The sequence below is a fragment of the Pseudoliparis swirei genome, unplaced genomic scaffold (genome assembly GCF_029220125.1).
Source record: "Pseudoliparis swirei isolate HS2019 ecotype Mariana Trench unplaced genomic scaffold, NWPU_hadal_v1 hadal_25, whole genome shotgun sequence".
Lineage (NCBI taxonomy): Eukaryota > Metazoa > Chordata > Actinopteri > Perciformes > Liparidae > Pseudoliparis > Pseudoliparis swirei.
In genome coordinates this window covers 702257-728288 of record NW_026613261.1, presented here as the reverse complement: position 1 = coordinate 728288, position 26032 = coordinate 702257, and the positions used below count along the sequence as shown (strand labels likewise).

The following is a 26032-nucleotide window of genomic DNA, read 5'->3' as shown; positions in this document are numbered from 1 at the left end:
AATTTACATACATATATATAAATATATATTTTATATAATATATATATATGTACATATATGTGTATATATATCTATATATAAAGGAAATATATTTACATATATACATATGTGTATATATATAATATATATTTATACATACAGTAAATAAGATCCTTAGACACAAAGATGTATCTTATTTTTACGGTGTGTATATAAAACAAAAATGTCATGATTCTGATTCATTACAAATCAACTGAAACAAGCCTTTATTCTTTATTGCTGATTATGGCTTACAACAGAAAACTCAAATATCCTATCTCTAAATATTAGAATATCATGAAAATGTATACTAGTAGGGTATTAAACAAATCATTTGAATTGTCTAATTAACTCGAAACACCTGCAAGGGTTTCCTGAGCCTTGACAAACACTCAGCTGTTATAAATCTTTTTTTTTACTTGGTCTGAGGAAATATTAAAATTTTATGAGATAGGATTTTAGAGTTTTCTTAAGCTGTAAGCCATAATCAGCAATATTAAAAGAATAAAAGGCTTGCAATATTTCAGTTGATTTGTAATGAATCCAGAATGCATGACATTTTTGTTTTTTAAATTGCATTACAGAAAATAAAGAACTTTATCACAATATTCTAATTTTCTGAGACAGTCCTGTATATATGTATATAAAGACACATGGTGGTACAGTGTAATCTGATATTAAAGATGTTTTAGGCTGTCAAAGTAAATAAATCCCACTTTCATGAGTTGGTGAAACGCACGCTGACCTTTGACCTTTGGAGATGTGACTCACTCGGTGTCGCCCCCTGCAGGCTCTGACCTCTCCCAGCGCCGACGTGTACGAGAGCGTCCAGGTGGACAAGAAGCCGACGGCCTGATGGAAGAAGAGCTGACGAGCTTCATCCACTCATCCATTCATCCACTCATCCACTCATCCACTCATCCATTCATCCACTCATCCATTCATCCACTCATCCACTCATCCATTCATCCACTCATCCATTCATCCATTCATCCACTCATCCACTCATCCATTCATCCACTCATCCATTCATCCATTCATCCACTCATCCATTCATCCACTCATCCACTCATCCATTCATCCATTCATCCACTGAACGAGTCGCTAATAAAAGATTTTTAGACGTGTTTCAGAAACAGAAGTTTGAATTCATCTTTCGTTTTCCGTTGACACAATGCTCCCCTTGGGAGGGGGGGGGGGGGGCTATTAGCCATTAATCACTCAGATTAATTATGTTGTTCAGAATCTTTTGGTGTAAAATGTCAGAATTGTTGTTTGTTTTTTAAATGCTAATTTCACAAAGTGACATCTTCAAATGTCTTTATTATTCTGACAAGCAAGAAGAGTCACTTATATATATACATATATAGGTATATATATATATTGGATTTATGTAAGATTTAGCCATTTGACACAAAGATGTATATATATATGTTTACATTTATTGTATATATATATATATATACAAGATGTATATATATAAATAAATTTATATATTTATAAATAAATACATATAAGTATATATATATACAGTATATATTTGAAAAAATATATATTAAATATATTTGTGTTATGTTAAATAAATATATATATTTAAATAATATATATTAAAATATAGACATATATATATATTTATATAAAGACATATATATATATATCTTTTATGGAACGAGCTTCCAATTTCAGTCCTGGAGGCAGACACAGTCATCTCATTTAAGAGTAGACTGAAGACTTTCCTCTTTGACAGAGCTTATAGTTAGGGCTGAATCAGGTTCACCTGGTCCAGCCCCTTGATATGCTGCTATAGGCTTATAGCTGCGGGACGTTAGGATGCACTGAGCACCTATCTCCTCTTTTTTCTCTCCTTAAGGATGAATTTTCATCTCTCAATCACACGTTACTAACTCTGCTTTCTCCCCGGAGTCCTTTTGACTTCACGTCTCATGGGGTCATCGGACCCTATGAGACGACATAGATCCTATCTGCTGATGGATCATCGAGGTCTGGGTCGTGGAGTTCCTGCTCCTGACTACGCCACTGTCCTGTTGAGACTCCGCCCACTGTTGAGACTCCACCCACTGTTGAGACTCCGTCCACTCCGCCTCCCCACCTCCATCTGCCTGATGGATCGTGGAGGTCTCCATCGTGGAATATGCCTACTATGAACTATTCATACACTCTGTCATATTCATTGAATGTATTTTAACTCTATTCTGTCCATCCTGGAGAGGGATCCTCCTCTGTTCTCTCCTGAAGGGTTCTTCCACTCTTTCCCCCTGAAGGGTTATTTGGGAGTTTTTCCTGATCTGATGTGAGGTCAAAGGTCAAAGGTCAGGGATGTCTATGTGTACAGATTGTAAAGCACTCCGAGACACATTTGTAATTTGTGAAATTGGGCTATACAAATAAACTGAATTGAAACTGAATATATATTTATATAAAGACATATATATATATTTATATAAAGACATATCTGTATAAATATCTACATATATATATAACAATAATATGTATACATACATATCCAGAGGTCACAGAGGAGTCGCTCTTATTGACAGACACATACCTGTCGCTGTATTCATAACAGACCCGGTTCCCCTCCGGCTCTCCACAGCAACTCACTCATCCAGACTGTTGCAACACCTCCTCCTCCTCCTCCTGAGCCACCGCTCTGGGGGCGTGGCTTCATCTTAAACCAGCTCCAATAGAGTATTTATTGAACCACATACACGCACGTCTACTGGGTTTCCGTTGGCATTGTGTGGGACACAACGGAGTGACAGAGTGACGTCACGTGAGCCTCCAGGTGACGTCACGCTGTCTGCTGCTGCAGCTCGGCCCCGGTCACACGTCACACATCCCGGTTGTTTTGTTGTAAAAAGATCATCTGGATTAATTCGCTACGAATTTCTGATGCGTTCAAGTCCTCCTGGGAACTCAGACCGTCTGTGTGTGAGACGTGTCGGTACCACGTGTTGTGTTCAGAAAAAGTCAAAACCAAGTCAACATGTAGACATTTTTTGGGGGAAATTGATTCTGTGCAGAAGCAAGTTCAATATATTATTTAATTCATATTTAATGTATTATTTCTGTACAATAACAGATCATATACTAACAACTACAGACGAGCTTCAACGTTATTATTGTTATTTTGGCTATTAAAATGTCCACCATGCTTGTTAATAATGTTCTCTGTCATCTCATTTGTTTTTCTCTGTTTTTCGCGTCATATAAAGTATAATTAACATACATTATCAAACAAATACAATAAATCCGACAGCACTTCTTGTGTGTCCGTTTAAAAAAAAATGTTACCAAAAAAACAGTTTTTTCGAACGCAGCACCAAAGTGGGCGTGTCCATCCCGCGCAGTGGGCGGAGCCTGCCGCAGACAGGTGTAGAGGCTCAGCGCGGTGTCGTCGGCGCTCCTCCCTGCGCGTGACAAACAGCTCCTGTTGCCTCAACACGCGCGGTATTTAGTTCTATTTTCTTCTTCTTCTTCTTGCGTTGCCTCAAATATCACTTCGAGTGTATTTGTGTACTTCCGGTTGCTGCGTTCAGGGTCCGGTCGGGAAAGCAGAGAGGACTTTGCACGTGGAAGTCCACGAACAGCGACCTTCACAACACGGGGAGCTCTTACTGTGTGTGTGTGTGTGTGTGTGTGTGTGTGTGATTCTAAAGAGGGAACACCTGTCGCACCTGCAGACCCCTCACCTGCTGCTTCCGGGACTTCCGGTGTGATCCTGGACCGGGTCTGGAGCATGAGAGCGTGCTGACTCTTATCGTGGAGTCCAGATGGAGCTCGCGCTTCTCGTCCTCGTTGGTGAGTTTGACACTTTAATTCTCACTTTCATATATTTTATATTTATTTTATATTCATTTTATATTTATTTTGTATTCATTTTATATATTTATTTTGTATTCATTTTATATATTTATTTTATATTCATTTTATATTAATACAATACCACTTTGATCTGTGTCTGTGTACCTTTTTAAAGAGGACAATCCTATAATATCTATACATAATATTAATATGTGTAATTCCATCTGAGGTGCGTCTCACATCTTGACGTGTGGCGGTTTGTTGTATTAACTGACCTGCACGGTGACCTCTGACCCCCCCCCCCCTCCCTCGTGGAGTCGTGATTAGTCTTTTCTTCTTGTTTATTTTTTATGCCCGCGGCTTTGTTTTGGAAGGAAATTTTCAGCGGTTTGTCACTGCAGGTGTGGAGAGAGAAAGAGAGAGAAAGAAAGAGAGAGAGAAAGAGGAGCAGCAGAATGCAGCGCGGCCACATTCTTACACACCGATACGACTCATTGCCCAACGTGCAGCCTCCCAGTTATATATATATATATATATATATATAGATATTGGGCTGCACGGTGGTGTAGTGGCGAGCACTGTCGCCTCACAGCAAGAGGGCCGTGGGTTCAATTCCCGGTCGGGGCGGTCCTTCTGTGTGGAGCATGTTCTCCCCGTGGCAGCGTGGGTTCCCTCCGGGTTCTCCGGCTTCCTCCCACAGTCCAAAGACATGCAATCAGGTTAATTGATGTCTAAATTGCCCATAGGTGTGAATGTGAGAGTGAATGGTTGTCTGTCTCTATGTGAGCCCTGAGATGGACTGACCTGTCCAGGGTGTCCCCCGCCTTCGCCCAATGTCAGCTGGGATCGGCTCCAGCGCCCCCGCGACCCTAATGAGGATAAGCGGTATTGATAATGGATGGATGGATATATATAGATGTATATTGATCTACTTGTGAGTCTGTGTGTCGGCCTCTCTCGGGGCCGAGGTGAACTCCGATTTAAAGACAGCAAATGCTCCTATTGGACTGTTGTTGTTGTTGTTCTTTAATCCCGTAACCAGACGTGTGATGGAGTTACTGTCGGACACAGGGAACAGGAAAAGCTCGTCTGGCTGCCTCGTGACTGGAGTGAACCCGTGTGTGTGTGTGTGTGTGTGTGTGTGTGTGTGTGTGTGTGTGTGTGTCTCTCCGTTCAGCTCGTTGTTTCTCTCTATTGATTCTCTCTCTCTTCTCTTTTATTTCCTTTTTAATGGAGTGAATGATGGAGGTCTTCTTTCCACATGGAGGTCAGCCCACACTGGAGGCCTTTGTTGGCCCAATCTAAAGTGTGTGTGTGTGTGTGTGTGTGTGTGTGTGTGTGTGTGTGTGTGTGTGTGTGTGTGTGTGTGTGTGTGTGTGTGTGTGTGTGTGTGTGTGTGTGTGTGTGTGTGTGTGTGTGAGTGACGTCCCCGTCCCACGCCGCCGTGTGATGTAATCATTAATCGAGCTCATGAATCAGTAACCACAGAAGAAGAAAAAAATAAAATAAATAGTGAGTTTACCCCAGAAATCAAAGGGCGAATGTTTGGTTTACCCTGTTTGAGTTGTCACACACACACACACACACTCACACTCACACTCACACACACTCACACTCACACCCTGTTTCAGCCCGGTTGTGTGTCCCACGCTCGTAAGGTGATTAAATCGATGTCGCTCATTTAGAAGTTCAGGATTAAGTTTGTTTTCTTTTCTTCGTTGTCAAATTCACGATATGGAATATTGACACGGAAGCCAACGACGGCAACGACTCATTAAAAGGGAAAGGACGCACCCTAAATAATGACGGCAATTAACACGTCAGACAGACATACGGTTAGTGTCGAGTACGATGGACCCGCCTGAGGAAGAGGAGGAGAGAGGAAGAACAATAAACGACACGCAGGGAAGTTAAACCACATTAATCTATAAATATCTACTAGAAGAACTCCCTCAGACATTTCCTCTGGCTCCGCCTCCGCTCACTCGTTCCCTCGTTGACGTCTCTCTCTCTCTCTCTCTCTACCTCTCTCTCTCTCTCTTTTCTTCGTGAAACTAACGATTACTGATGTCGGAAACAAATCTCAACCTTGTGTCATGTTCTCTGAGGAGAAAACAGAATCAATATGAGAACGTTTCAAGTCATTTTTTCAAAATTTATGTGAGAAAATAAAAATAAAAACTATCTTTTTCCTCTCTCTCTTTGCCTCTACCACTCTCTCTCTCCCTCTCTCTCCTCCAGCGGCGTGCCTGCGTTGCCGGGCGGACTTCGTGGCGCCCCCCCAGCCCTCCACCTCCCAGCGCTCCTTCTCCGAGAGAGCGACGCGGCTGCCCTGCCTCTACCGGGTGGAGGAGGGGGAGCAGGTGGTGCAGGTCACCTGGACCAAGGAGCTGCCGGGCGGAGCCAAGGACCAGGTCATCACCGCCCACTACCTGGACGGACACACAGGTGAGCTGCTGCTGCTGCCTGAGACACGAGACATCACAACAACAACAAATCAATAACAACAATAATAATGGACTCAATCAGCTGTTTGTAATCGCTCAGAATCAGCTTTAAAACGAGATATGGGAGGAGGAACACATCTAACCTTCGAATGGAGGTGGTGCATGGCGCATGCTGCATGGTGTGTGATGCATGGTGTGTGTGATGCATGGTGTGTGTTGCATGGTGTGTGTTGCATAGTGTGTGATGCATGGTGTGTGATGCATAGTGTGTGATACATGGTGTGTGTGATGCATAGTGTGTGATGCATGGTGTGTGTTGCATGGTGTGTGATGCATGGTGTGTGATGCATGGTGTGTGATGCATGGTGTGTGATGCATAGTGTGTGATGCATAGTGTGTGATGCATGGTGTGTGATGCATGGTGTGTGATGCATGGTGTGTGTTGCATGGTGTGTGTTGCATGGTGTGTGTGATGCATAGTGTGTGTTGCATGGTTTGTGGTGTGTGATGCATGGTGTGTGATGCATAGTGTGTGTTGCATGGTGTGTGTTGCATAGTGTGTGATGCATAGTGTGTGATGCATAGTGTGTGATGCATGGTGTGTGATGCATGGTGTGTGATGCATAGTGTGTGTTGCATGGTGTGTGATGCATAGTGTGTGATGCATGGTGTGTTGCATGGTGTGTGATGCATGGTGTGTGATGCATAGTGTGTGTTGCATGGTGTGTGATGCATGGTGTGTGATGCATGGTGTGTGATGCATAGTGTGTGTTGCATGGTGTGTGGTGTGTGATGCATGGTGTGTGTTGCATGGTGTGTGTGATGCATAGTGTGTGTTGCATGGTTTGTGGTGTGTGATGCATGGTGTGTGATGCATAGTGTGTGTTGCATGGTGTGTGTTGCATAGTGTGATGCATGGTGTGTGATGCATGGCGTGTGGTGCATGGTGTGTGATGCATAGTGTGTGATGCATAGTGTGTGATGCATGGTGTGTGATGCATGGTGTGTGATGCATGGTGTGTGATGCATAGTGTGTGATGCATGGTGTGTGTTGCATGGTGTGTGATGCATGGTGTGTGATGCATGGTGTGTGGTGCATGGTGTGATGCATGGTGTGTGATGCATGGTGTGTGATGCATAGTGTGTGTTGCATGGTGTGTGATGCATGGTGTGTGTTGCATGGTGTGTGATGCATGGTGTGTGATGCATAGTGTGTGATGCATGGTGTGTGATGCATGGTGTGTGATGCATGGTGTGTGATGCATGGTGTGTGATGCATAGTGTGTGATGCATAGTGTGTGATGCATGGTGTGTGTTGCATGGTGAGTGATGCATGGTGTGTTGCGTTTGTGTTCACACTGAGGCGTTCACTGTCCCCCCGAGGTGTCGGTCCTTTTGGTTGCGTGTCTGTCTCAGTGTGTGTGTGTGTGTCTCGTCGTCAGAGTTCGGGCGCTACGCCGGCCGCGTGAGGTTCGAGAGCAGCCGGCCCACGGAGAACTCGGCGCTGCTCATCCTGAGCACCGAGGAGTCGGACGGCGGCCGCTACACCTGCCACATCTCCACCTTCCCCAACGGGAACTTTGAGAGACGCATCACGCTCACCGTCTGGGGTAAGAGGCTCTCTCTCTATCTCTCTCGCTCTCTCTCTAGCTCTCTCTCTCTGTCTCTCGCTCTCTCGCTCTCTCTCTCTCTCTCTCTCTACCTCTCTGTCTCTCTCTCTCCCTCCCCTAATCCCTGCAGAGCGCCTGTAATGATGTTTAAACCCTCGTCGTCTTGGGAGGAGGAGCCGCTCCATCAACGTGGCCTTAAGACACCTCCTGTTCTCCTCCTCCATCCATAGAGCCCACTCCTCCTGTTCTCCTCCTCCTTCATCCATAGAGCCCACTCCTCCTGTTCTCCTCCTCCTTCATCCATAGAGCCCACTCCTCCTGTTCTCCTCCTCCTTCATCCATAGAGCCCACTCCTCCTCCTTCATCCATAGAGCCCACTCCTCCTGTTCTCCTCCTCCTTCATCCATAGAGCCCACTCCTCCTGTTCTCCTCCTCCTTCATCCATAGAGCCCACTCCTCCTTCATCCATAGAGCCCACTCCTCCTGTTCTCCTCCTCCTTCATCCATAGAGCCCACACCTCATAATAAACTCGTCAGAGGAAACTCCTCCATAGTTTTTCCGTTTGTCACTGACGGAATATTACATTTATTGATTCTGCTTCCTGCTTGACTGAAGCTCTCGGCGGTTACGTGTACTCTTCCTCGTCCTCTTCCTCGTCAGACCTGATGTCTCGTCGCCTCGGGTCGCTGTAAACTCGTCCCGACCTGCCGGCTCACACTAAACCTCCAGAAACAACCGAACACTAGAAACACCGTCTCTGAATCAAGTTCAATAGGTTTCTATCTCGTTGTTGTTGTTGTTTATTTTTTTCAGTCAATCATTGTAATAACATATTATTTTATATAATATACAAAACAGAAAGGCTGAAAAGGTAGAAGCAAAAAATTATTATATATTCCTATCCTAAATTATTATAATCAAATAAATCAGAAGATTTATATAAAATAGAGAAAAATAATAAAGAAAATAAAAAATAATATATATATGTGTATGTATATATATACACACACACACATATATATAAATATATACATACATATATCTATATATATATGTGTGTATATATATATATATGTGTATATATATATATATACACACATATATATATATATATGTGTATATATACACACACACATATATATATATACACACATATATATATATATACATACATAGTTGTTGTTGCAGTTTGTCTTCCCACATCTCAAAAAATTATTAACTAATTAATCATGATGTCGCAATTAAAAGTTCATTCTTTTTAAAGACAAAACTTCACACAGAGCTGTGTTTTCAAAGAGGCTCCTACATATACAGTGCCAGCGAGGTATTTAATATCGTGGATGATAAATTGTTTCTTCAGTGAAACATCAGATTAGTAAAAAAAAAAGTATATTGAGACCCCATTGGTCCTGTCATCTTTAACATTGAACACAGCAGAACCAGTGGCCTTGGTAACTGACTGACATTCAAATATGTCACGTTAACCCTCTGGAGGCTGGGGGCATTTTATACATTTTACAAAACAAAACAAAATTCACCGTTTAACCCTTGTGTTGCCTTCGGGTCATTTTGACCCGAATCAATATTACACCCTCCTGCCGCCTTCGGGTTAATTTGACCCCATTCAATGTTTAATGTCGGTGTTCTTTCGGTAGTCAACAAACAAACATAAAGTGCCTCACACTTAAACTTGGAAAACAATATTAATTCTAATAATTTTCTGGAGGTTTTAATTGCTGGCGTCAAATTGAACCCAAATGGTAAAATATGTTAGTAAATATAAAGGTAACAGGAGGGTGAAACATTGAATCGGGTCAAAATGACCCGAAGGCAACACAAGGGTTAAAAATGTTTCCCTTCTTTTTAAAGACCAAACTTCACACAGAGCTGTGTTTTCAAAGAGGCTCCTACCTATAAAGTGCCAGCGAGGTATTTAATATCGTGGATGATAAATTGTTTCTTAAGTGAAACATCAGATTAGTAAAAAAAAAAAAAGTATATTGAGACCCCATTGGTCCTGTCATCTTTACCACTGAACAGCAGAACCAGTGGCCTTGGTGACTGACTGACATTCAAATATGTCACGTTCACCCTCTGGAGGCTGGGGGCATTTTATACATTTTACAAAATAAATTAAATTCACCGTTTAAAGTCTTTTGCATGTGACACCCCCCCACGTGTTATACATCAAACATTCCAGAACAATCTCAGCTCTGAAATGAGCCTCATTGTCCTCGCGCCGTGTCCTCTGGTTCTCTGACTGACAGGCTGCTAAATGAGCCTTACCTGTGAGGTGGGAGGTCCTTTGTGATTTACTGAGTGTTCATTGGGTTTTTTCCCCCCGAAATGTTGACAGACAAACGGATTGACCAATCACGGTGAAGGTTTCGTGTGACGAGTTCTTTCCGCGCGTCCCCGACACGTCGCCCTCCGTTCCTCTGTGTCTCAGAGGGGAGACGGGAGGAAGGAGGAGCAGGAGGAAACCGACTGATTCATCCACGAGTTAAACTGATTTCTGCTCCTTATTTTCGCGGAGAAATGATTGTTTTAAAAACGGAAACAGTGTCAAACCGCACTGCCGCGGTTTAAAAAAAAAAAAAATTGTGTTAATTGCGTTAAAATATTTTAGTGCGTTAACGCGCCAAATGTCGCATAGATTAACGCGTTAACGCTGACAGCCTATATATATATATGTGTGTATATATATATATATATACACACATATATATATATACACACATATATATATATACACATATATATATATATATATACACACACACACATATATATATATATACACACATATATATATATATATACACATATAGTTGTTGTTGTTGCAGTTTGTCTTCCCACATCTCACCTGTCGATCACCCTGAGGGGGCGTGTGCTGTGGGTGCCTCCGGGCCACGCCCCCTCTCTTTGTGCCGTGGCCCCGTGAGAGGAAGCCTCTCGGCGTGTTCCGGAAGACAATGGGCTGCATTGTTCTCCGGTCCTGTCTGGTCCTCTGGCGGCTGGACGGGTTTCTGATCGCTCAGCGGGGCTCTAACGGTTCCCACGGCGACGCGGCGTGACGTGTTGGTTAACGAGGTGTAATGACACCTGAGGCATTGTTTAATGAGTTAATGAGTTAATGAGCCTCCGTGAGGTCACTGTGGGTACTGCGGGTCACCACGAGGTCGTTACTCAGGTTTATAAACGCCGAGACACGAATACAGTTTATTGACTTGTTGTTTTTATTAAAATAAACATCTCTAGATATTTATTTTAATATATTTTCATGTTATGCTTCAAGAAAATAGACAAATACTAATCATTAATGTTTCTTCTCCTTCTTCTTCACCTCCTTGTTCTTCTCTTTTCTTCCTCTTGTTCTTCTCCTTTACCCCCCCCCCCCCCCCCAGTGCTGCCCATCTCCTCCCTGGACCCCGTGGTTCTGGTGGAGGGCGAGTCGTTCCGCGTGGCGGCCTCCTGCCGGGCCGTGGGCCGGCCGCCCCCCCGCCTGTCGTGGGACACGGAGCTGCCGGGCCGGAGCCAGAACCGGTCCAAGGAGGGCGGGTCGGTCTCCAGCCACTTCTCCCTGCACCCGCTGCGCGGCATGAACGGCCAGCAGCTGGACTGCCTGGTGTGGCACCCGGGCCTGGAGCGGCCCCGCCGGATCCACAACCGCCTGGTGGTGCAGTGTGAGTGGACCGCCGGGACCCACCAGGACCCAGACCCACCTAGACCCACCAGGACCCAGACCCACCAGGATCCAGACCCACCAGGATCCAGACCCACCTAGACCCACCTAGACCCACCAGGATCCAGACCCACCTAGATCCACCTAGACCCACCAGGACCCAGACCCACCAGGATCCAGACCCACCTAGACCCACCAGGATCCAGACCCACCTAGATCCACCTAGACCCACCAGGATCCAGACCCACCTAGACCCACCTAGACCCACCAGGACCCAGACCCACCTAGACCCACCAGGATCCAGATCCACCTAGACCCACCAGGATCCAGACCCACCTAGACCCACCTAGACCCACCAGGACCCAGACCCACCTAGACCCACCAGGATCCAGACCCACCTAGACCCACCAGGATCCAGACCCACCTAGATCCACCTAGACCCACCAGGATCCAGACCCACCTAGACCCACCTAGACCCACCAGGATCCAGACCCACCTAGACCCACCTAGACCCACCAGGACCCAGACCCACCTAGACCCACCAGGATCCAGACCCACCTAGATCCACCTAGACCCACCAGGATCCAGACCCACCTAGACCCACCAGGATCCAGACCCACCTAGACCCACACCTAGATTCACCTAGACCCACCAGGATCCAGACCCACCTAGACCCACCAGGATCCAGACCCACCTAGACCCACCTAGACCCACCTAGACCCACCAGGATCCAGACCCACCTAGACCCACCAGGATCCAGACCCACCTCGACCCACCAGGACCCACTAGGACACCCTCTGCACCTCCTCCTCCCTCTGCACCTCCTCCCTCTGCACCTCCTCCTCCCTCTGCACCTCCTCCTCGCTATGCACTTCCTCCTCGCTATGCACCTCCTCCTCCCTCTGTACCTCCTCCTCGCTCTGCACTTCCTCCTCGCTATGCACCTCCTCCCTCTGTACCTCCTCTTCCCTCTGCACCTCCTCCTCCCTCTGCACTTCCTCCTCGCTATGCACCTCCTCCTCCCTCTGTACCTCCTCTTCCCTCTGCACCTCCTCCTCCCTCTGCACCTCCTCCTCCTTCTGCACCTCCTCCTCCTTCTGCACCTCCTCCTCCCTCGCTCTGCACTTCCTCCTCCTGTGCAGAGGAGTCACTCCATGGACATGACGACTTTAGACTTAAACCCAACAGACTCCACTTAGACTTTAACCTTTAGTCTTAAACCTTTAGTCTTAGACCTTTAGTCTTAAACCTTTAGTCTTAGACCTTTAGTCTTAGACCTTTAGTCTTAGACCTTTAGTCTTTAACCTTTAGTCTTAGACCTTTAGTCTTAGACCTTTAGTCTTTAACCTTTAGTCTTTAACCTCCAGACCCCCCGGACGCCGTCATCTCCGCTGGTTCCGGCGACTGGTTTGTTGGTTTGGAGAACGCAGAGCTGGAGTGCAGCGGAGGAGGATCCCCCAAGCCTCAGAACATCACCTGGACCCGGTAACACACACACACACACGCACACACACACACTCCACTGAGCAGGACTTGGACTGTTACATATTTATTCGGTGTTACGGCCCTCTCTGCTGATAACAATCCAGACACTCACACACACACACTCTCACACACACACACACACACTCTCACACACAGACACTCACACACACTCAGGGACGTGTGCTTTGAATGTGAAGGCGGGGCGGCGTCTTTTCTTCTCTCAGAATAATAAAGGCTGCCGGTGTCGCGTTGCGCAATTTTTTGAAGTTGTAATAAGATATTTAGTTTCAGCCGAGGGGGGGGGGGAAGAGGAGGAGGGGGGGGCGAGGAAGAGCCGGAGACACGGCATAAGCGCTTAATCATAGTGCCGTGCTTTAACCATGTCTGTGACGCCCGGTAAAACACAGGGTCGTGCTTTTAAATGAGAGGGGGAGGCCCTACGTACCGCCATGACAGTGTGTTCAGAGGGGGGGGGGGTATCTTAGCCAAGAGGCAAACTTTTTAAAAAAGGTTTACGATTATTCAGAATTCTGGAGAAGAAGCGTCTTTTCAAATGCAGTTTAAAGGCGGAACAGATTGACTCCACATGGCTCTCAACATGGTGTCGAGCGTTACCCCGAAACTGAGCTAGTGGGGGGGGGGGGGGGGTATGATATTAACAGAGTGGAAACAATATTCCATGGGGAACAGACGTGCACATGTCTCCAGTGGCTAACTGTGTTAACGGTGCTAACTGTTAATGATGCTAACTGTGTTAAAGGTGCTAACGATGCTAACTGTGTTAACGGTGCTAATAGAGCTAACAGCGCTGACGGTTCCTGAGATCACAACCGACTGAATCTTCGCTCGCGCGCCACGATGATTCTTATCTTCAGATGTTTAACTTTGTGAGGAGGTGGTCGAAGATGAAGCTACGACCGTGTAGCCGTTTAGCGTAGCTTAGCATGAAGACTGCTAAGCTACGCTCTGCGTCTCGTTGCCGTGGTGTGGTTCTGTTTTTAATGCTTATTTTCTTCTTTTTTTTCTTCTCTCACTTTGTCTGCCATCGACTCGCTCTCCTCTCTGTCTCTCCCCCCCCCCCCCCCCGCGACTCCGTTACAAAGGGCCGGCTGTAGAAGCTAACGGGGTTTGGAGAAAGGAAATACGAGCTGGGTGGGCTCAGTGAAACCAGGGGCAACATGACCCCTCTCAGCGGACCTGATCAGAACTCCCCCCCCCCCCTAAACTAGCACCTATTCGGTCTCTTCCAGACCAACGGGCCGTCGGTTGTGAGCCATCAGGTTCTGGATCAGGTTCTGGATCAGGTTCTGGATCAGGTCCTGGATCAGGTCCTGGATCAGGTTCTGGATCAGGTGCTATAGGACTTGGTGGTTAGGTTCTGCGGTGAAACCCGATCCACCGTGAGGATGTGCTGTTAGCCCCAAAGCACGGCGTGTTGGTTCAGGCGCCATGACAGACGTCTGTGTGTGTGTGTGTGTGTGTGTGTGTCTCTCTCTCTCTCTCTGTGTGTCTCCCTGTGTGTGTGTGTCGCTCTCTCTCTGTGTGTCTCCCTGTGTGTGTGTGTGTGTGTGTCTCTCTCTGTGTGTCTCTGTGTGTGTGTGTGTGTGTGTCTCCCTGTGTGTGTGTGTGTCTCTCTCTGTGTGTCTCTCTCTGTGTGTGTGTGTGTCTCCCTGTGTGTGTGTGTCCTCCTCTGACAACAGGGCTGTTGTGTATTTATCTGGTGCCGTTGTGCGTCCCTCCAGGAGAGGAGCAGCGTTGCCCGACGGCTCCTCGGTGGCCGGCGGGACGCTGGTGTTCGGCCGCGCCCTCCGCGCCAACGACAGCGGCGTCTACGAGTGCGTGGCGAGGAACCCCGTGGGGGCGGGAACCAGCGAGTACCTGATGACGGTGAAAGGTGAGGTTTAAAAACGAGAGGATCCACTGTGCTGCCCCCTTGTGGTGGGACCGCGCCACTGCGGCCAGACGCTCACCAGGCTCTCCTCCTCCAGAGAGCCCTCGCCGGACGGGCGGCGTGGACAACCTGCTGCTCGTCCTCCTCGGCGCCGCGGCCGGCGCGCTGGTCCTGGTGCTGCTGCTGGTCGTCCTGCTGCTCAACCGACACCACCGGCACCAGAACAAACGGCTGGAGATGGAGCTCAGCGAGAAAACGTAGGCCGCCGGGAAACGCTTTGATGAATGAAACCTGAAGGTTGTTTGGTTCACACACAGGAAGATGTTTTTATGAATGAAACCTGAAGGTTGTTTTGATGTTTTTATCCTCAGGGAGGAAATCCAGAGCTTCTCCAGACAAGCTTCCTTCAGGAGGCTGAACTCTGTGAGCACCGACCCCAGAGTGCAGGTACACACACACGCAGACACACACACACACACACACACACAGACACACACAGACATACACACACACGCACACAGACAGACACACAGACACACACACAGACACACACACAGACACACACAGACACACACACACGCACACACAGACATACACAGACATACACACACGCACAGACACACACACACGCACAGACTCACAGACACACACACACAAATGCACACAGACACACACTCTTACACACACTCCCACTAAGACATACACCAGGTGTGCTCAATACGTCGATCGCGATCGACCGGTCGATCGCGGCGACCTGCCAGTCGATCGCGGCGTAGTATTGGTAGATCGCATGACATAAAAAAAAATTGGCCCGCCCCCCTGTCACTTTCTCTATTGCCCCACATTACAGCAGCAGCACGTCATTTCTGTCTCTACGTGTTGCGTTAACAGACCTCTGCCCGCCGTCTCGTGCGTCGCAGAGCTCCGACACCGGTTTGCGCGCATCGGGACAGAGCAAAGAAAAAGTCACTAGCACCCCCCCCCCCCTCGCCTTGACTTGGTCACATAATAAGTAGCTCGCATGCTGAAAAAGTGTGAGCACCCCTGACATACACACACACACAGACACTCACACACACACAGACGCACAATTAGTCTCACACACACTCCCACTAAGACATACACACACAGACACATATACACACTTACACGCATACACACACACACAGACACATATACACACACACTCACACAGACGCATATATACACACACACACATACATACACACACACTCACACAGACACACGCACACATGTCTGCCGAGTGGAGGCCGGTGATTGCAGAGCGCCTGCAGCTTCAAACGCATCATAACAACAACAACAACAACATGTGTAGTCGCCGTCCCTCCGGTGTTGACCTCTCTCTCTTCCTCCCGCAGCGTGAAGACGAGTCTCTGATGCGGGTCGACAGCCGGATGAGGAGCAGCCAGATGTCTCTGGTGAGTTCCTCTCTCCGCTCCCCGACCCTGAAGATGGCGGCGGTGGCGGCGTCCGCTCCGGCTCACGTGATTTGTAAATTAAATATCTTCCTGGTCACAGAATGTTGAGACCAGAGGGTCGAGACACGTTTCCATTTTTTCAGAATAAACAATGAATTAATTAATTAATCGTGGTGTTTGTTTCTTTAGCGTTGCGATCCGTACTGCCGTGATTATATATGCAAACATAAATATGATGTCCGGTCTGATGTGGGTCGGAGGATTTTATAAGTATTTAATCCCCCCCCCCCCCCCCCCCCCCAGGAGCGCCCCGTCTCCACCCTGAGTGGGAGGTGGGGTCCCCGGGCCGAGGTGGACGAGCTGGGCCGGCCCGCGGTCTGGCACGACGGCAGAGAGAGCCTGAGGGGGGCGGAGCTAGAGGAGCGCCGCCGGAGGGTCGAGTCGTACCTGAAGAGCAGCAACATGTCGCTGGTACGTGTCGGCATCCAGGAGGTCGGGGGGGGGGGGGGGGGGCGTCGTCATGCGATGCAGGTCATGCACCAGCATGCGGGTCCTCATTGTGTAACTCGCCTCCGTCAATCGGGTCACGTGGTTACGCGGTCACGTGGTTACGCGGTCACGCGGTCGTCTGGCTCAGTTCAACACGCTTTAGTTTACACTTCCAACAAACCGACTGTCTGTTCGCCTACAACAAGTAAAGTGTTTGAACCGCTTTCATCATCGCAGTCGTTTGTAAAACACGGTTAAAACATGTGTAAAACACAGTTAAAACATGTGTAAAACACGGTTAAAACACGTGTAAAACACAGTTAAAACACGTGTAAAACACAGTTAAAACACGTGTAAAACACGGTTAAAACACGGTTAAAACACGTGTAAAACACGGTTAAAACACGTGTAAAACACAGTTAAAATATGTGTAAAACACGTGTAAAAACGGTTAAAACATGTGTAAAACACGGTTAAAACATGTGTAAAACACGGTTAAAACATGTGTAAAACACGGTTAAAACATGTGTAAAACACAGTTAAAACACGTGTAAAACACGGTTAAAACACGTGTAAAACACGGTTAAAACATGTGTAAAACACAGTTAAAATATGTGTAAAACACGTGTAAAAACGGTTAAAACATGTGTAAAACACAGTTAAAACACAGTTAAAACACAGTTAAAACACAGTTAAAACACGTGTAAAACACGGTTAAAACACCTGTAAAACACGGTTAAAACATGTGTAAAACACGCTTACAACATGTGTAAAACACGGTTAAAACACGTGTAAAACACGGTTAAAACACGGTTAAAACATGTGTAAAACATGGTTAAAACACGGTTAAAACAGTGAGGGGGAGATGGTAGCGTGTGCGAGGCGTGTGGGGAGATGGTAGCGTGTGCAAGGCGTGTGGGGAGATGGTAGCGTGTGCGGGGCGTGTGGGGAGATGGTAGCATGTGGGGGGATGGTAGCGTGTGCGAGGCGTGTGGAGATGGTAGCGTGTGTGAGGCGTGTGGGGAGATGGTAGCGTGTGCGAGGCGTGTGGGGAGATGGTAGCGTGTGCGAGGCGTGTGGGGAGATGGTAGCGTGTGCGAGGCGTGTGGGGAGATGGTAACGTGTGCGAGGCGTGTGGGGAGATGGTAGCGTGTGCGAGGTGTGTGGGGAGATGGTAGCGTGTGGGGAGATGGTAGCATGTGCGAGGCGTGTGGGGAGATGGTAGCGTGTGCGAGGCGTGTGGGGAGATGGTAGCGTGTGCGAGGCGTGTGGGGAGATGGTAGCGTGCAGGCGTGGGGAGATGGTAGCGTGTGCGAGGTGTGTGGGGAGATGATAGCGTGTGGGGAGATGGTAGCGTGTGCGAGGCGTGTGGGGAGATGGTAGCGTGTGCGAGGCGTGTGGGGAGATGGTAGCGTGTGCGAGGCGTGTGGGGAGATGGTAGCGTGTGGGGAGATGGTAGCGTGTGCGAGGCGTGTGGGGAGATGGTAACGTGTGTGGGGAGATGGAAGCGTGTGCGAGGCGTGTGGGGAGATGGTAGCGTGTGCGAGGCGTGTGGGGAGATGGTAGCGTGTGGAGAGATGGTAGCGTGTGCGAGGCGTGTGGGGAGATGGTAGCGTGTGCGAGGCGTGTGGGGAGATGGTAGCGTGTGGGGAGATGGTAGCGTGTGCGAGGCGTGTGGGGAGATGGTAGCGTGTGCGAGGCGTGTGGGGAGATGGTAGCGTGTGCGAGGCGTGTGGGGAGATGGTAGCGTGTGCGAGGCGTGTGGGGAGATGGTAGCGTGTGGGGAGATGGTAGCGTGTGCGAGGCGTGTGGAGATGGTAGCGTGTGGGGAGATGGTAGCGTGCAGGCGTGTGGAGATGGTAGCGTGTGGGAGATGGTAGCGTGAGGCGTGTGGAGATGGTAGCGTGTGCGAGGCGTGTGGGGAGATGGTAGCGTGTGGGGAGATGGTAGCGTGTGCGAGGCGTGTGGAGATGGTAGCGTGTGGGGAGATGGTAGCGTGTGCGAGGCGTGTGGAGATGGTAGCGTGTGGGGAGATGGTAGCGTGTGCGAGGCGTGTGGAGATGGTAGCGTGTGCGAGGCGTGTGGAGATGGTAGCGTGTGGGGAGATGGTAGCGTGTGCGAGGCGTGTGGAGATGGTAGCGTGTGGGGAGATGGTAGCGTGTGTGAGGCGTGTGGAGATGGTAGCGTGTGTGGAGATGGTAGCGTGTGCGTGTGGAGATGGTAGCGTGTGGGGAGATGGTAGCGTGTGCGAGGCGTGTGGCGATGGTAGCGTGTGGGGAGATGGTAACGTGTCTCTGTCCACCAGGACTCAGGTCTGCCCTCTTCCCTGGTTCCCCTGAAGGCCCAGCAGGACCAGGGCGTCGGGCCCAGAGAGGGAGACCCCCCACAGGGAGAGGACTGGGCTCCGCCCCCCCCGCCGCCGCCAGCCGAGGAACACGAGGAGGAGGAGGAAGAGGAGGGCGGCTCCTCCTACCAGCTGTCGGAGGCGCTCACCAATCACTTCTACTACAGCAATGGCGTCCTCAGACCGCGGCCGCACTCCAACGCCATCCTGCTGCACCCCCGGGGGCAGATCATCTAGCCCCCGGAGCCCCGCCCCCTTCCTCACCTGCAGAGGCCTCCAGCCACACGGGGAGCTTTTGATTCCTCACGTCGTGTACATAAACTCTTCCTCCCCTGAGCGGGTCAGGGTTCAAGGTTCACTCGGTCGTCGTCATGGGAACAGTCCGTGTGACGTCGTCACGGCGTTCAGCGAGGAGCTTCAGGAGACGCCGAGGGAACCGTGTGATGGAATGATTCAGTGTACAGCTGTGGATCACAAGTGTGTGAGAGACTGTGTGTGTACGCATGAGGAAGAGCTATGAGGAGCTACTGCTGTGATTGATCTACGAGAAAGGTCAAAGGTCACCTGACCTGACTGCTTCAGACCACATGAAACGGACAGCTGTGTGTGTGACACTGTGTTTGTGTGTAAATTGTTTATATTAATTCAGTGTTTTTTCTATTGAACTATGGAAGTAAAAAAAAAAAACCCTGCCGTGTAAATATTGAAATGTTTATTCATAAAGTAAAGTCAAACAAAAGCCATGTTCTTTATTCTGTGAGGTGGATTCTGATTGGACGAACGGCTTCACGGGTCTTAGACTTCCTGGTTGCTTCTGCTCCCTGATTGGCCCGTGGTCTCTCTCTCTCTTTTCTTTCTTCTCGAGAGCGTCGGAGGTGGATTCCAGAGAAGCAGGCTAGCAGTTTCCCTCAGTTTCCAGTCTTTGTGCTAAGCTACGCTAATCGGCTGACAACGGTGTCCATGCTGTCAATATCTCCGGCTAACATTTCCTTTGAGGAGCTGCGCCTCCACCCAGGATCCCTGGGGAGGACGTGACCTTCGGCCTCCACACCTCAGGCTGCAAGGAGAACTGCTGTGTGTCTCTGTGTGTGTGTGTGTGTCTCTGTGTGTGTGTGTCTCTGTGTGTTTAAATGTCGGCATTAAGTGCTTGGAGGGGTCCAACACCAGCGAGGCTCATTTCACCACATATTTGTAAAAACTCTCAAATTAAATGGACAGTTGACCAAATTCCACGAGTTCAGTCTCACTGGGTATGAGACACACACACACACACACAACCTGCAGAAGGTGGATTTGTGTCTGTTTGGACGTAGTGGGCGGGGCTTACGCTCCTGAATGAGCGAGGCATTTCTATTGGTGGGTTTGACTTGGTTACGGTGGGGAGGAGGTGGAGCTACAGTCACATATGTCTCATGTTTTATCAAAAGTATTTTAAATCTAACGCCATAACCAGAGGTAAGCCCCACCCACTTCGTCCCGCGACCACCAGCTTTACGTTTCCAGAGCAACGATTTGCAGCAACAAGAAGTTTTATAACCAAAAACTAAAAATTAATTCACTTCCAAACGAGAAGCTTGCTCTCAAAACATCTTTATGACACACACACACAGACACACACACACAGACACACACACCGAGTTAAAGTTTCATTTATCTCTCACGAGGATAAAGAAGTGCACAATAAAAATCACTTCAGAAATATCAAAATAGAAGGAGGGGGATTTGTTAGTTCATCAACTTGTTTTCTTCCCACTCTTTAACAACCAAAGTGAATCAAACTGCATTCTGGGTAAGCGCCATTGTATTGTGGGTAAGCCCCACTGCATTGTGGGTCAGCCCCCCTCCCTCCCTGTGCGTCCGCTGGTGCGTGCGCAGGTTGCTCCTCTGGGAGAAGCTCTTGCCGCAGGTGCTGCAGCCGTACGGCTTCTCCCCGGTGTGGATGCGCTGGTGGATCTCCAGGTGGCTGACGCGGTCGAAGCTCTTGCCGCAGAACGGGCAGATGAACCACTTCTCCTTCAGGCGCCGGCTCGCCGCCGCCGCCGCGTGCAGCTCGCCGTCGCTCAGGAGGAGGAGCCTGCCGTCGGGGGGGAACGCCGCCGCGCCTTTGTCCTCCGAGAGGAAGCGGAGGGACGCGCCTCTCTCCGCGGGGTTCCCCGGTGCGTCCGCGGGCCGACTCTGCGCCGCTGGGTTGAAGGTCGCGGGGGAGGGGAGCGCCCACGACTCGCTCGCCGCGCCGGGCCCGCCGCCGCCGTCCGAGTACGCCGCCGAATTATCGAAGATGTCCAAGGCGTTCCGGATGAGCAGGATCTCAGAGTCCATGTTTTGGCGCCTCGGCTCGAAGAAGCAGTCCGAGTCCCCGGCGCCGTCGTCGTGGTCGCTGTCGCCCACGGAGACGGACGACCAACGCCGGCTCTCCCGTTCCTCCGAGACCTCGGCGGGCGGGATCTCCAGCTCCATCTCGTCTTCGCCGCCGCCATCATCCTCGTCTTCGCCGCAGCCGGCCACCGAGTCCACGATCTGCACGTCGTCGTCGTCCTCCAGCTTGACGATCAGGTCGTCGTCTTCGTCGCTTTCGCCGACGTCCGACTTGAGGCGCTCGCGTGGCCCCTCCTCCGTCTGCCCCGGAGGGGGCGGCGGCGTCGTCCTGTGATTGGCCGAGGCGTCCGGCGCCTCTACGGCGCTCCGCTCCGACGACAGCGTCTGGACCGAGTCGATAATCGGCCCTGAAAGCAGAGCAGGGCTCATTTACCTTTTATCTGAGGGCTTCAAGGTGAGCGTCATGGTTACTGGCTCCATAAACATCTTCACCTCCTCCTCCAATGAGGAGAGTCGTCATATAGTGACACCTGACAGGTAGGAGGCACTTCAAAAGTCAAAGTTACTCAGTTTATAAAGACATACAACGCAAATCCTCACATCTCAAAGTTAAATAATATTCAGATATTTTGCTTTTTTTAAACATAATTTCCTGTCTAACAGGCAGAATGAGTGTAAACAGTTATTCTGACGCAGTCCCGAGCTTTCAAGAGGTCAAAGGTCACCTAATGTGCCTATTGAATTAGGAAGCTCTTCACACAACATGTGACAAACTGCTTTGATAGAAACAACAAGCACTGCTGCTGCTTCCTGAACGAAGTGAGCGCCACGGGACGCCATCTGGAGAGGCTGACGTGTTGTTATTTACTTCTGTTCGCACTGCGTGTTTATTCACTAATAAGAGCACGTGTTTGTTTGTTATTAACTAATAAGAGCATGTGTTTGTTTGTTATTCACTAATAAGAGCATGTGTTTGTTATTAACTAATAAGAGCATGTGTTTGTTATTAACTAATAAGAGCATGTGTTTGTTATTAACTAATAAGAGCATGTGTTTGTTATTAACTAATAAGAGCATGTGTTTGTTATTAACTCATAAGAGCATGTGTTATTTATTAACTCATAAGAGCATTTGTTAATGTTATTTCGTAATACTCGTGTGTATGCTGTCCGGTGCCTCACCGTCGCCGGGCGGCTCTCCGGTCCGCGCCGCGGGCCGCTCGCGCTCCATGGCCGCCAGCTTCCGGTTCAGGGCCTGGATCTCGGCCTCCCTCCGGCGCAGCTCCGCCTGCACCAGCGCGAAGCCGTCCTCCCACAGCCGGCCCACCTCCAGCACGGCGGCCCGGGCCAGCATCTCCATGATCGAGGTTAACTTGCTCTGGAAAGCCACACAGTTGGCCATGTTTGACCCCTCTTCTCCTCCTCCTCCTCCTCCTCCTCCTCCTCCTCCTCCTGCCCAACGGGTCAGCGCCTCCTCCGGGGCGTTAGTCACTTATCTGCGCGAGCTTCCGCCTCCCTGTGGTTCACATTACGGTCGAACAACATGGAAGTGTAACACAATAGTAACAGGAAACGCTGGTGGTCACGTGACGGAGGCTGTACGGTGCGGGAGGTGGGACAAAATTCCTCCGCAGGAAAACGTGACTAAAAGCAAACCTGTTAACGGTTAACAAATTTGTTACAACGAACTGTAACACACATAAACTAAGCGCCGCCGCTCCCATAGCGCACTACGCGCTGTGCGTAGGGCACCAAGTCCTGAGGGGGCACCACAAAATAGGCAACAAAAAAATTATATATATATAAATGTAATTTCACAAAAAAGTACCTAACCAGGTAAAATAAGGATTTTAAATTAAACTTATTGACCCTAAATATTGTTTTAGATAAGACATTTTAGACATCTGTAACTGGTGTATAACAGACAATACACGTTTGACAATAGAATATGCAACAAAGGCATTGAAAACAAAGGTTTTCAATAAAGTGGGAGACGATGGGAGATCCTCCTATAGAACAAAACCAGGTCTGCAGGCTACTGGAAACAAAAACTAAAAGGCTTCACATGCTTCTCTAAACAATGCTTTAAAACCACTGAATAGACTTGTGTGTCTAGACAAAGAATAACTATGTGTTTGAAATAATGTGAAGGGTATAACCCGAACTCCCAGTCCTCCACCTCCCAGCACAGACCATCACAACATCAGTCTGAGTGTGAACAGGCACAGAACAAGGCTTTAAAGGTGAGGAACTTTGACCAAAATGAAGGCGAACACAAGTTTAAAGCTACTAAGAAAACACCTGTGGGAGGTTAAACACCTGTGGGAGGTTAAAACACCTGTGGGAGGTTAAAACACCTGTGGGAGGTTAAACACCTGTGGGAGGTTAAAACACCTGTGGGAGGTTAAACACCTGTGGGAGGTTAAACACCTGTGGGAGGTTAAACACCTGTGGGAGGTTAAACACCTGTGGGAGGTTAAACACCTGTTGGAGGTTAAACACCTGTGGGAGGTTAAACACCTGTGGGAGGTTAAACACCTGTGTGAGGTTAAAACACCTGTGGGAGGTTAAACACCTGTGGGAGGTTAAAACACCTGTGGGAGGTTAAAACACCTGTGGGAGGTTAAACACCTGTGGGAGGTTAAAACACCTGTGGGAGGTTAAACACCTGTGGGAGGTTCAACACCTGTGGGAGGTTAAACACCTGTTGGAGGTTCAACACCTGTGGGAGGTTAAAACACCTGTGGGAGGTTAAAACACCTGTGGGAGGTTAAAACACCTGTGGGAGGTTAAACACCTGTGGGAGGTTAAACACCTGTGGGAGGTTAAACACCTGTGGGAGGTTAAACACCTGTGGGAGGTTAAACACCTGTGTGAGGTTAAAACACCTGTGGGAGGTTAAACACCTGTGGGAGGTTAAAACACCTGTGGGAGGTTAAACACCTGTGGGAGGTTAAAACACCTGTGGGAGGTTAAAACACCTGTGGGAGGTTAAACACCTGTGGGAGGTTCAACACCTGTGGGAGGTTAAACACCTGTTGGAGGTTCAAACACCTGTGGGAGGTTAAAACACCTGTGGGAGGTTAAAACACCTGTGGGAGGTTAAAACACCTGTGGGAGGCAACATCTTGCTGTGGGTTGATATTGATGTGCACAGCTGTGCTGCCTCATAGTGTCCACTAGGTGGCGGTCTATTTCCACGAGAGCTGAGGTCGAAGCGCCTGCCCTTGATGCGTCTATCAAATTAGACCAAACACATACCTGTAACTTATTTATTAGCCAATGGATTCCCCGACGGTGTTTTAGTCACTCTCAAAAGCTGCACAACTTTACATCGGTGGCCATCTGTTGAAGTATTAGGTTTATTAAAAAACCGCAAACAAAGACACTGTACCTTTCAAGCTCTTCAATGTGTTGCACATCAAAGAGCTTTAGACACAAAAGCTTACAATTCTTAACCAAAAAACAGAAATTGGTCAAGAAGCAATTGTTTGAATGAATAAATAAGGTTGTAATTAGTATTTTACCTTTTTGATTCGGTTTAGTAATGTATCTCTATGTTATCATTATTTCCCCATAAGTATGCTGTATCTCTCTTCTGGTTGGAGTGCTACTGTTTTGTCTCTTTAATGATGTTAAGTTGCTATTACTATGCTTTTTTTATGATAATAAACGTATTAACTAACCTGAAAACTCCTTTACAATCAAAGTCCATCTTGTTTCTGTGTCTCTTAAAATCTTCTTTATGAATTGACTTCAGAAACTTCTTCAATTTCCACTTTTTAAAATGATTTTGTATTACTTAAATTAATTTCTTTAGACGTGTACTAAAGTCAGTAATTTCTTAGGTCGTTACTTTATTATAATTTTTTTTCTTCACATTTATTCAGACGTGTACTAAAGTTAGTTATTTCTTAGGCCATTACTTTATTTCTTTTAATTTTTAATTTTGCATTTATTTAGACGTGTACTAACGTTAGTAATTTCTTAGGCCATAACTTTATTTTTAAAACTTTTTTATTTCGCATTTCTTTTGACGTGTACTAAAGTTAGTAATTTATTGGGCCGTTACTTTATTTATTTATTTATTTTATTTGGCATTTCTTTAGCTGTGTACTAAATTAGTAATTTCTTAGGTCATAACTTTATTTTTAATTTTTATTTATTTTGCATTTCTTTAGACGTGTTCTGAAGTTAGTAATTTCTTAGACCATAACTTTATTTATTTTTAAAATTATATTTTGCATTTCTTTAGACGTGTACTAAATTATTAATTTCTTCGTACATTAATTTATTTTTATTTGAAATTTAAATTTAATTTCTTTAGACGTGTACTAAATTAGTAATTTCTTCGACCATAACTTAATTTATTTTTTTACTTTTATTTTGCATTTCTTTAGACTTGTACTAAATTATTAATTTCTTCGTACATTAATTTAATTTATTTTTATTTGAAATTTAAATTGTATTTGAAATTTAAATT

At 47.7% G+C, this 26032-nt stretch overlaps 3 protein-coding genes across 5 annotated transcripts in view; 2 read left to right on the top strand and 1 right to left on the bottom strand.

The window, feature by feature from the left end:
* Positions 1-1145, top strand: part of fcer1gl (Fc receptor, IgE, high affinity I, gamma polypeptide like) — a 5782-nt gene extending 4637 nt beyond the window's left edge. Inside the window, exon 5 of the mRNA XM_056410631.1 lies at positions 809-1145. Coding sequence (XP_056266606.1) covers positions 809-874 — 66 coding nt within the window. The 3' untranslated portion in view covers positions 875-1145. The remainder of the gene's footprint in view (positions 1-808) is intronic.
* Positions 1146-3393: 2248 nt separating this feature from the next.
* Positions 3394-19973, top strand: nectin4b (nectin cell adhesion molecule 4b). Of its 3 annotated transcripts, none has more exons than XM_056410610.1 (12): positions 3394-3489; positions 3723-3840; positions 6085-6291; positions 7733-7900; positions 11309-11587; positions 12954-13071; positions 14814-14965; positions 15060-15219; positions 15334-15409; positions 16342-16401; positions 16705-16872; positions 19196-19973. In XM_056410610.1, exons 2-12 carry the CDS (start codon positions 3813-3815, stop codon positions 19469-19471), a joined length of 1692 nt encoding a protein of 563 aa, XP_056266585.1. In that variant the 5' UTR covers positions 3394-3489; positions 3723-3812; the 3' UTR covers positions 19472-19973. The 3 variants fall into 3 exon arrangements, with proteins under 3 accessions (XP_056266585.1, XP_056266584.1, XP_056266586.1); XM_056410609.1 differs by having other exon boundaries at positions 3423-3489; positions 3699-3840; XM_056410611.1 differs by lacking the exon at positions 3394-3489 and having other exon boundaries at positions 3498-3840; positions 19232-19973.
* Positions 19974-20807: 834 nt separating this feature from the next.
* LOC130190962 (zinc finger and SCAN domain-containing protein 20) lies at positions 20808-22992 on the bottom strand. Its single transcript, XM_056410625.1, has 2 exons — positions 22732-22992; positions 20808-21957 (listed from the first exon to the last, which is right to left on the bottom strand). Exons 1-2 carry the CDS (start codon positions 22949-22951, stop codon positions 21008-21010), a joined length of 1170 nt encoding a protein of 389 aa, XP_056266600.1. The 5' UTR covers positions 22952-22992; the 3' UTR covers positions 20808-21007.
* Positions 22993-26032: the final 3040 nt, after the last annotated feature.

Excerpts from the sequence above, each read along its gene's own strand:
- LOC130190962 (XM_056410625.1), bottom strand. The coding sequence starts at position 22,951 with ATGGCCAACTGTGTGGCTTTCCAGAGCAAGTTAACCTCGATCATGGAG. Across the intron at positions 21,958-22,731 it reads CGGAGAGCCGCCCGGCGACG|GGCCGATTATCGACTCGGTC; the intron begins GTGAGGCACCGG and ends CTCTGCTTTCAG.
- nectin4b (XM_056410610.1), top strand. The coding sequence starts at position 3,813 with ATGGAGCTCGCGCTTCTCGTCCTCGTTG. Across the intron at positions 3,841-6,084 it reads CGCGCTTCTCGTCCTCGTTG|CGGCGTGCCTGCGTTGCCGG; the intron begins GTGAGTTTGACA and ends TCTCTCCTCCAG. Across the intron at positions 13,072-14,813 it reads CAGAACATCACCTGGACCCG|GAGAGGAGCAGCGTTGCCCG; the intron begins GTAACACACACA and ends GCGTCCCTCCAG.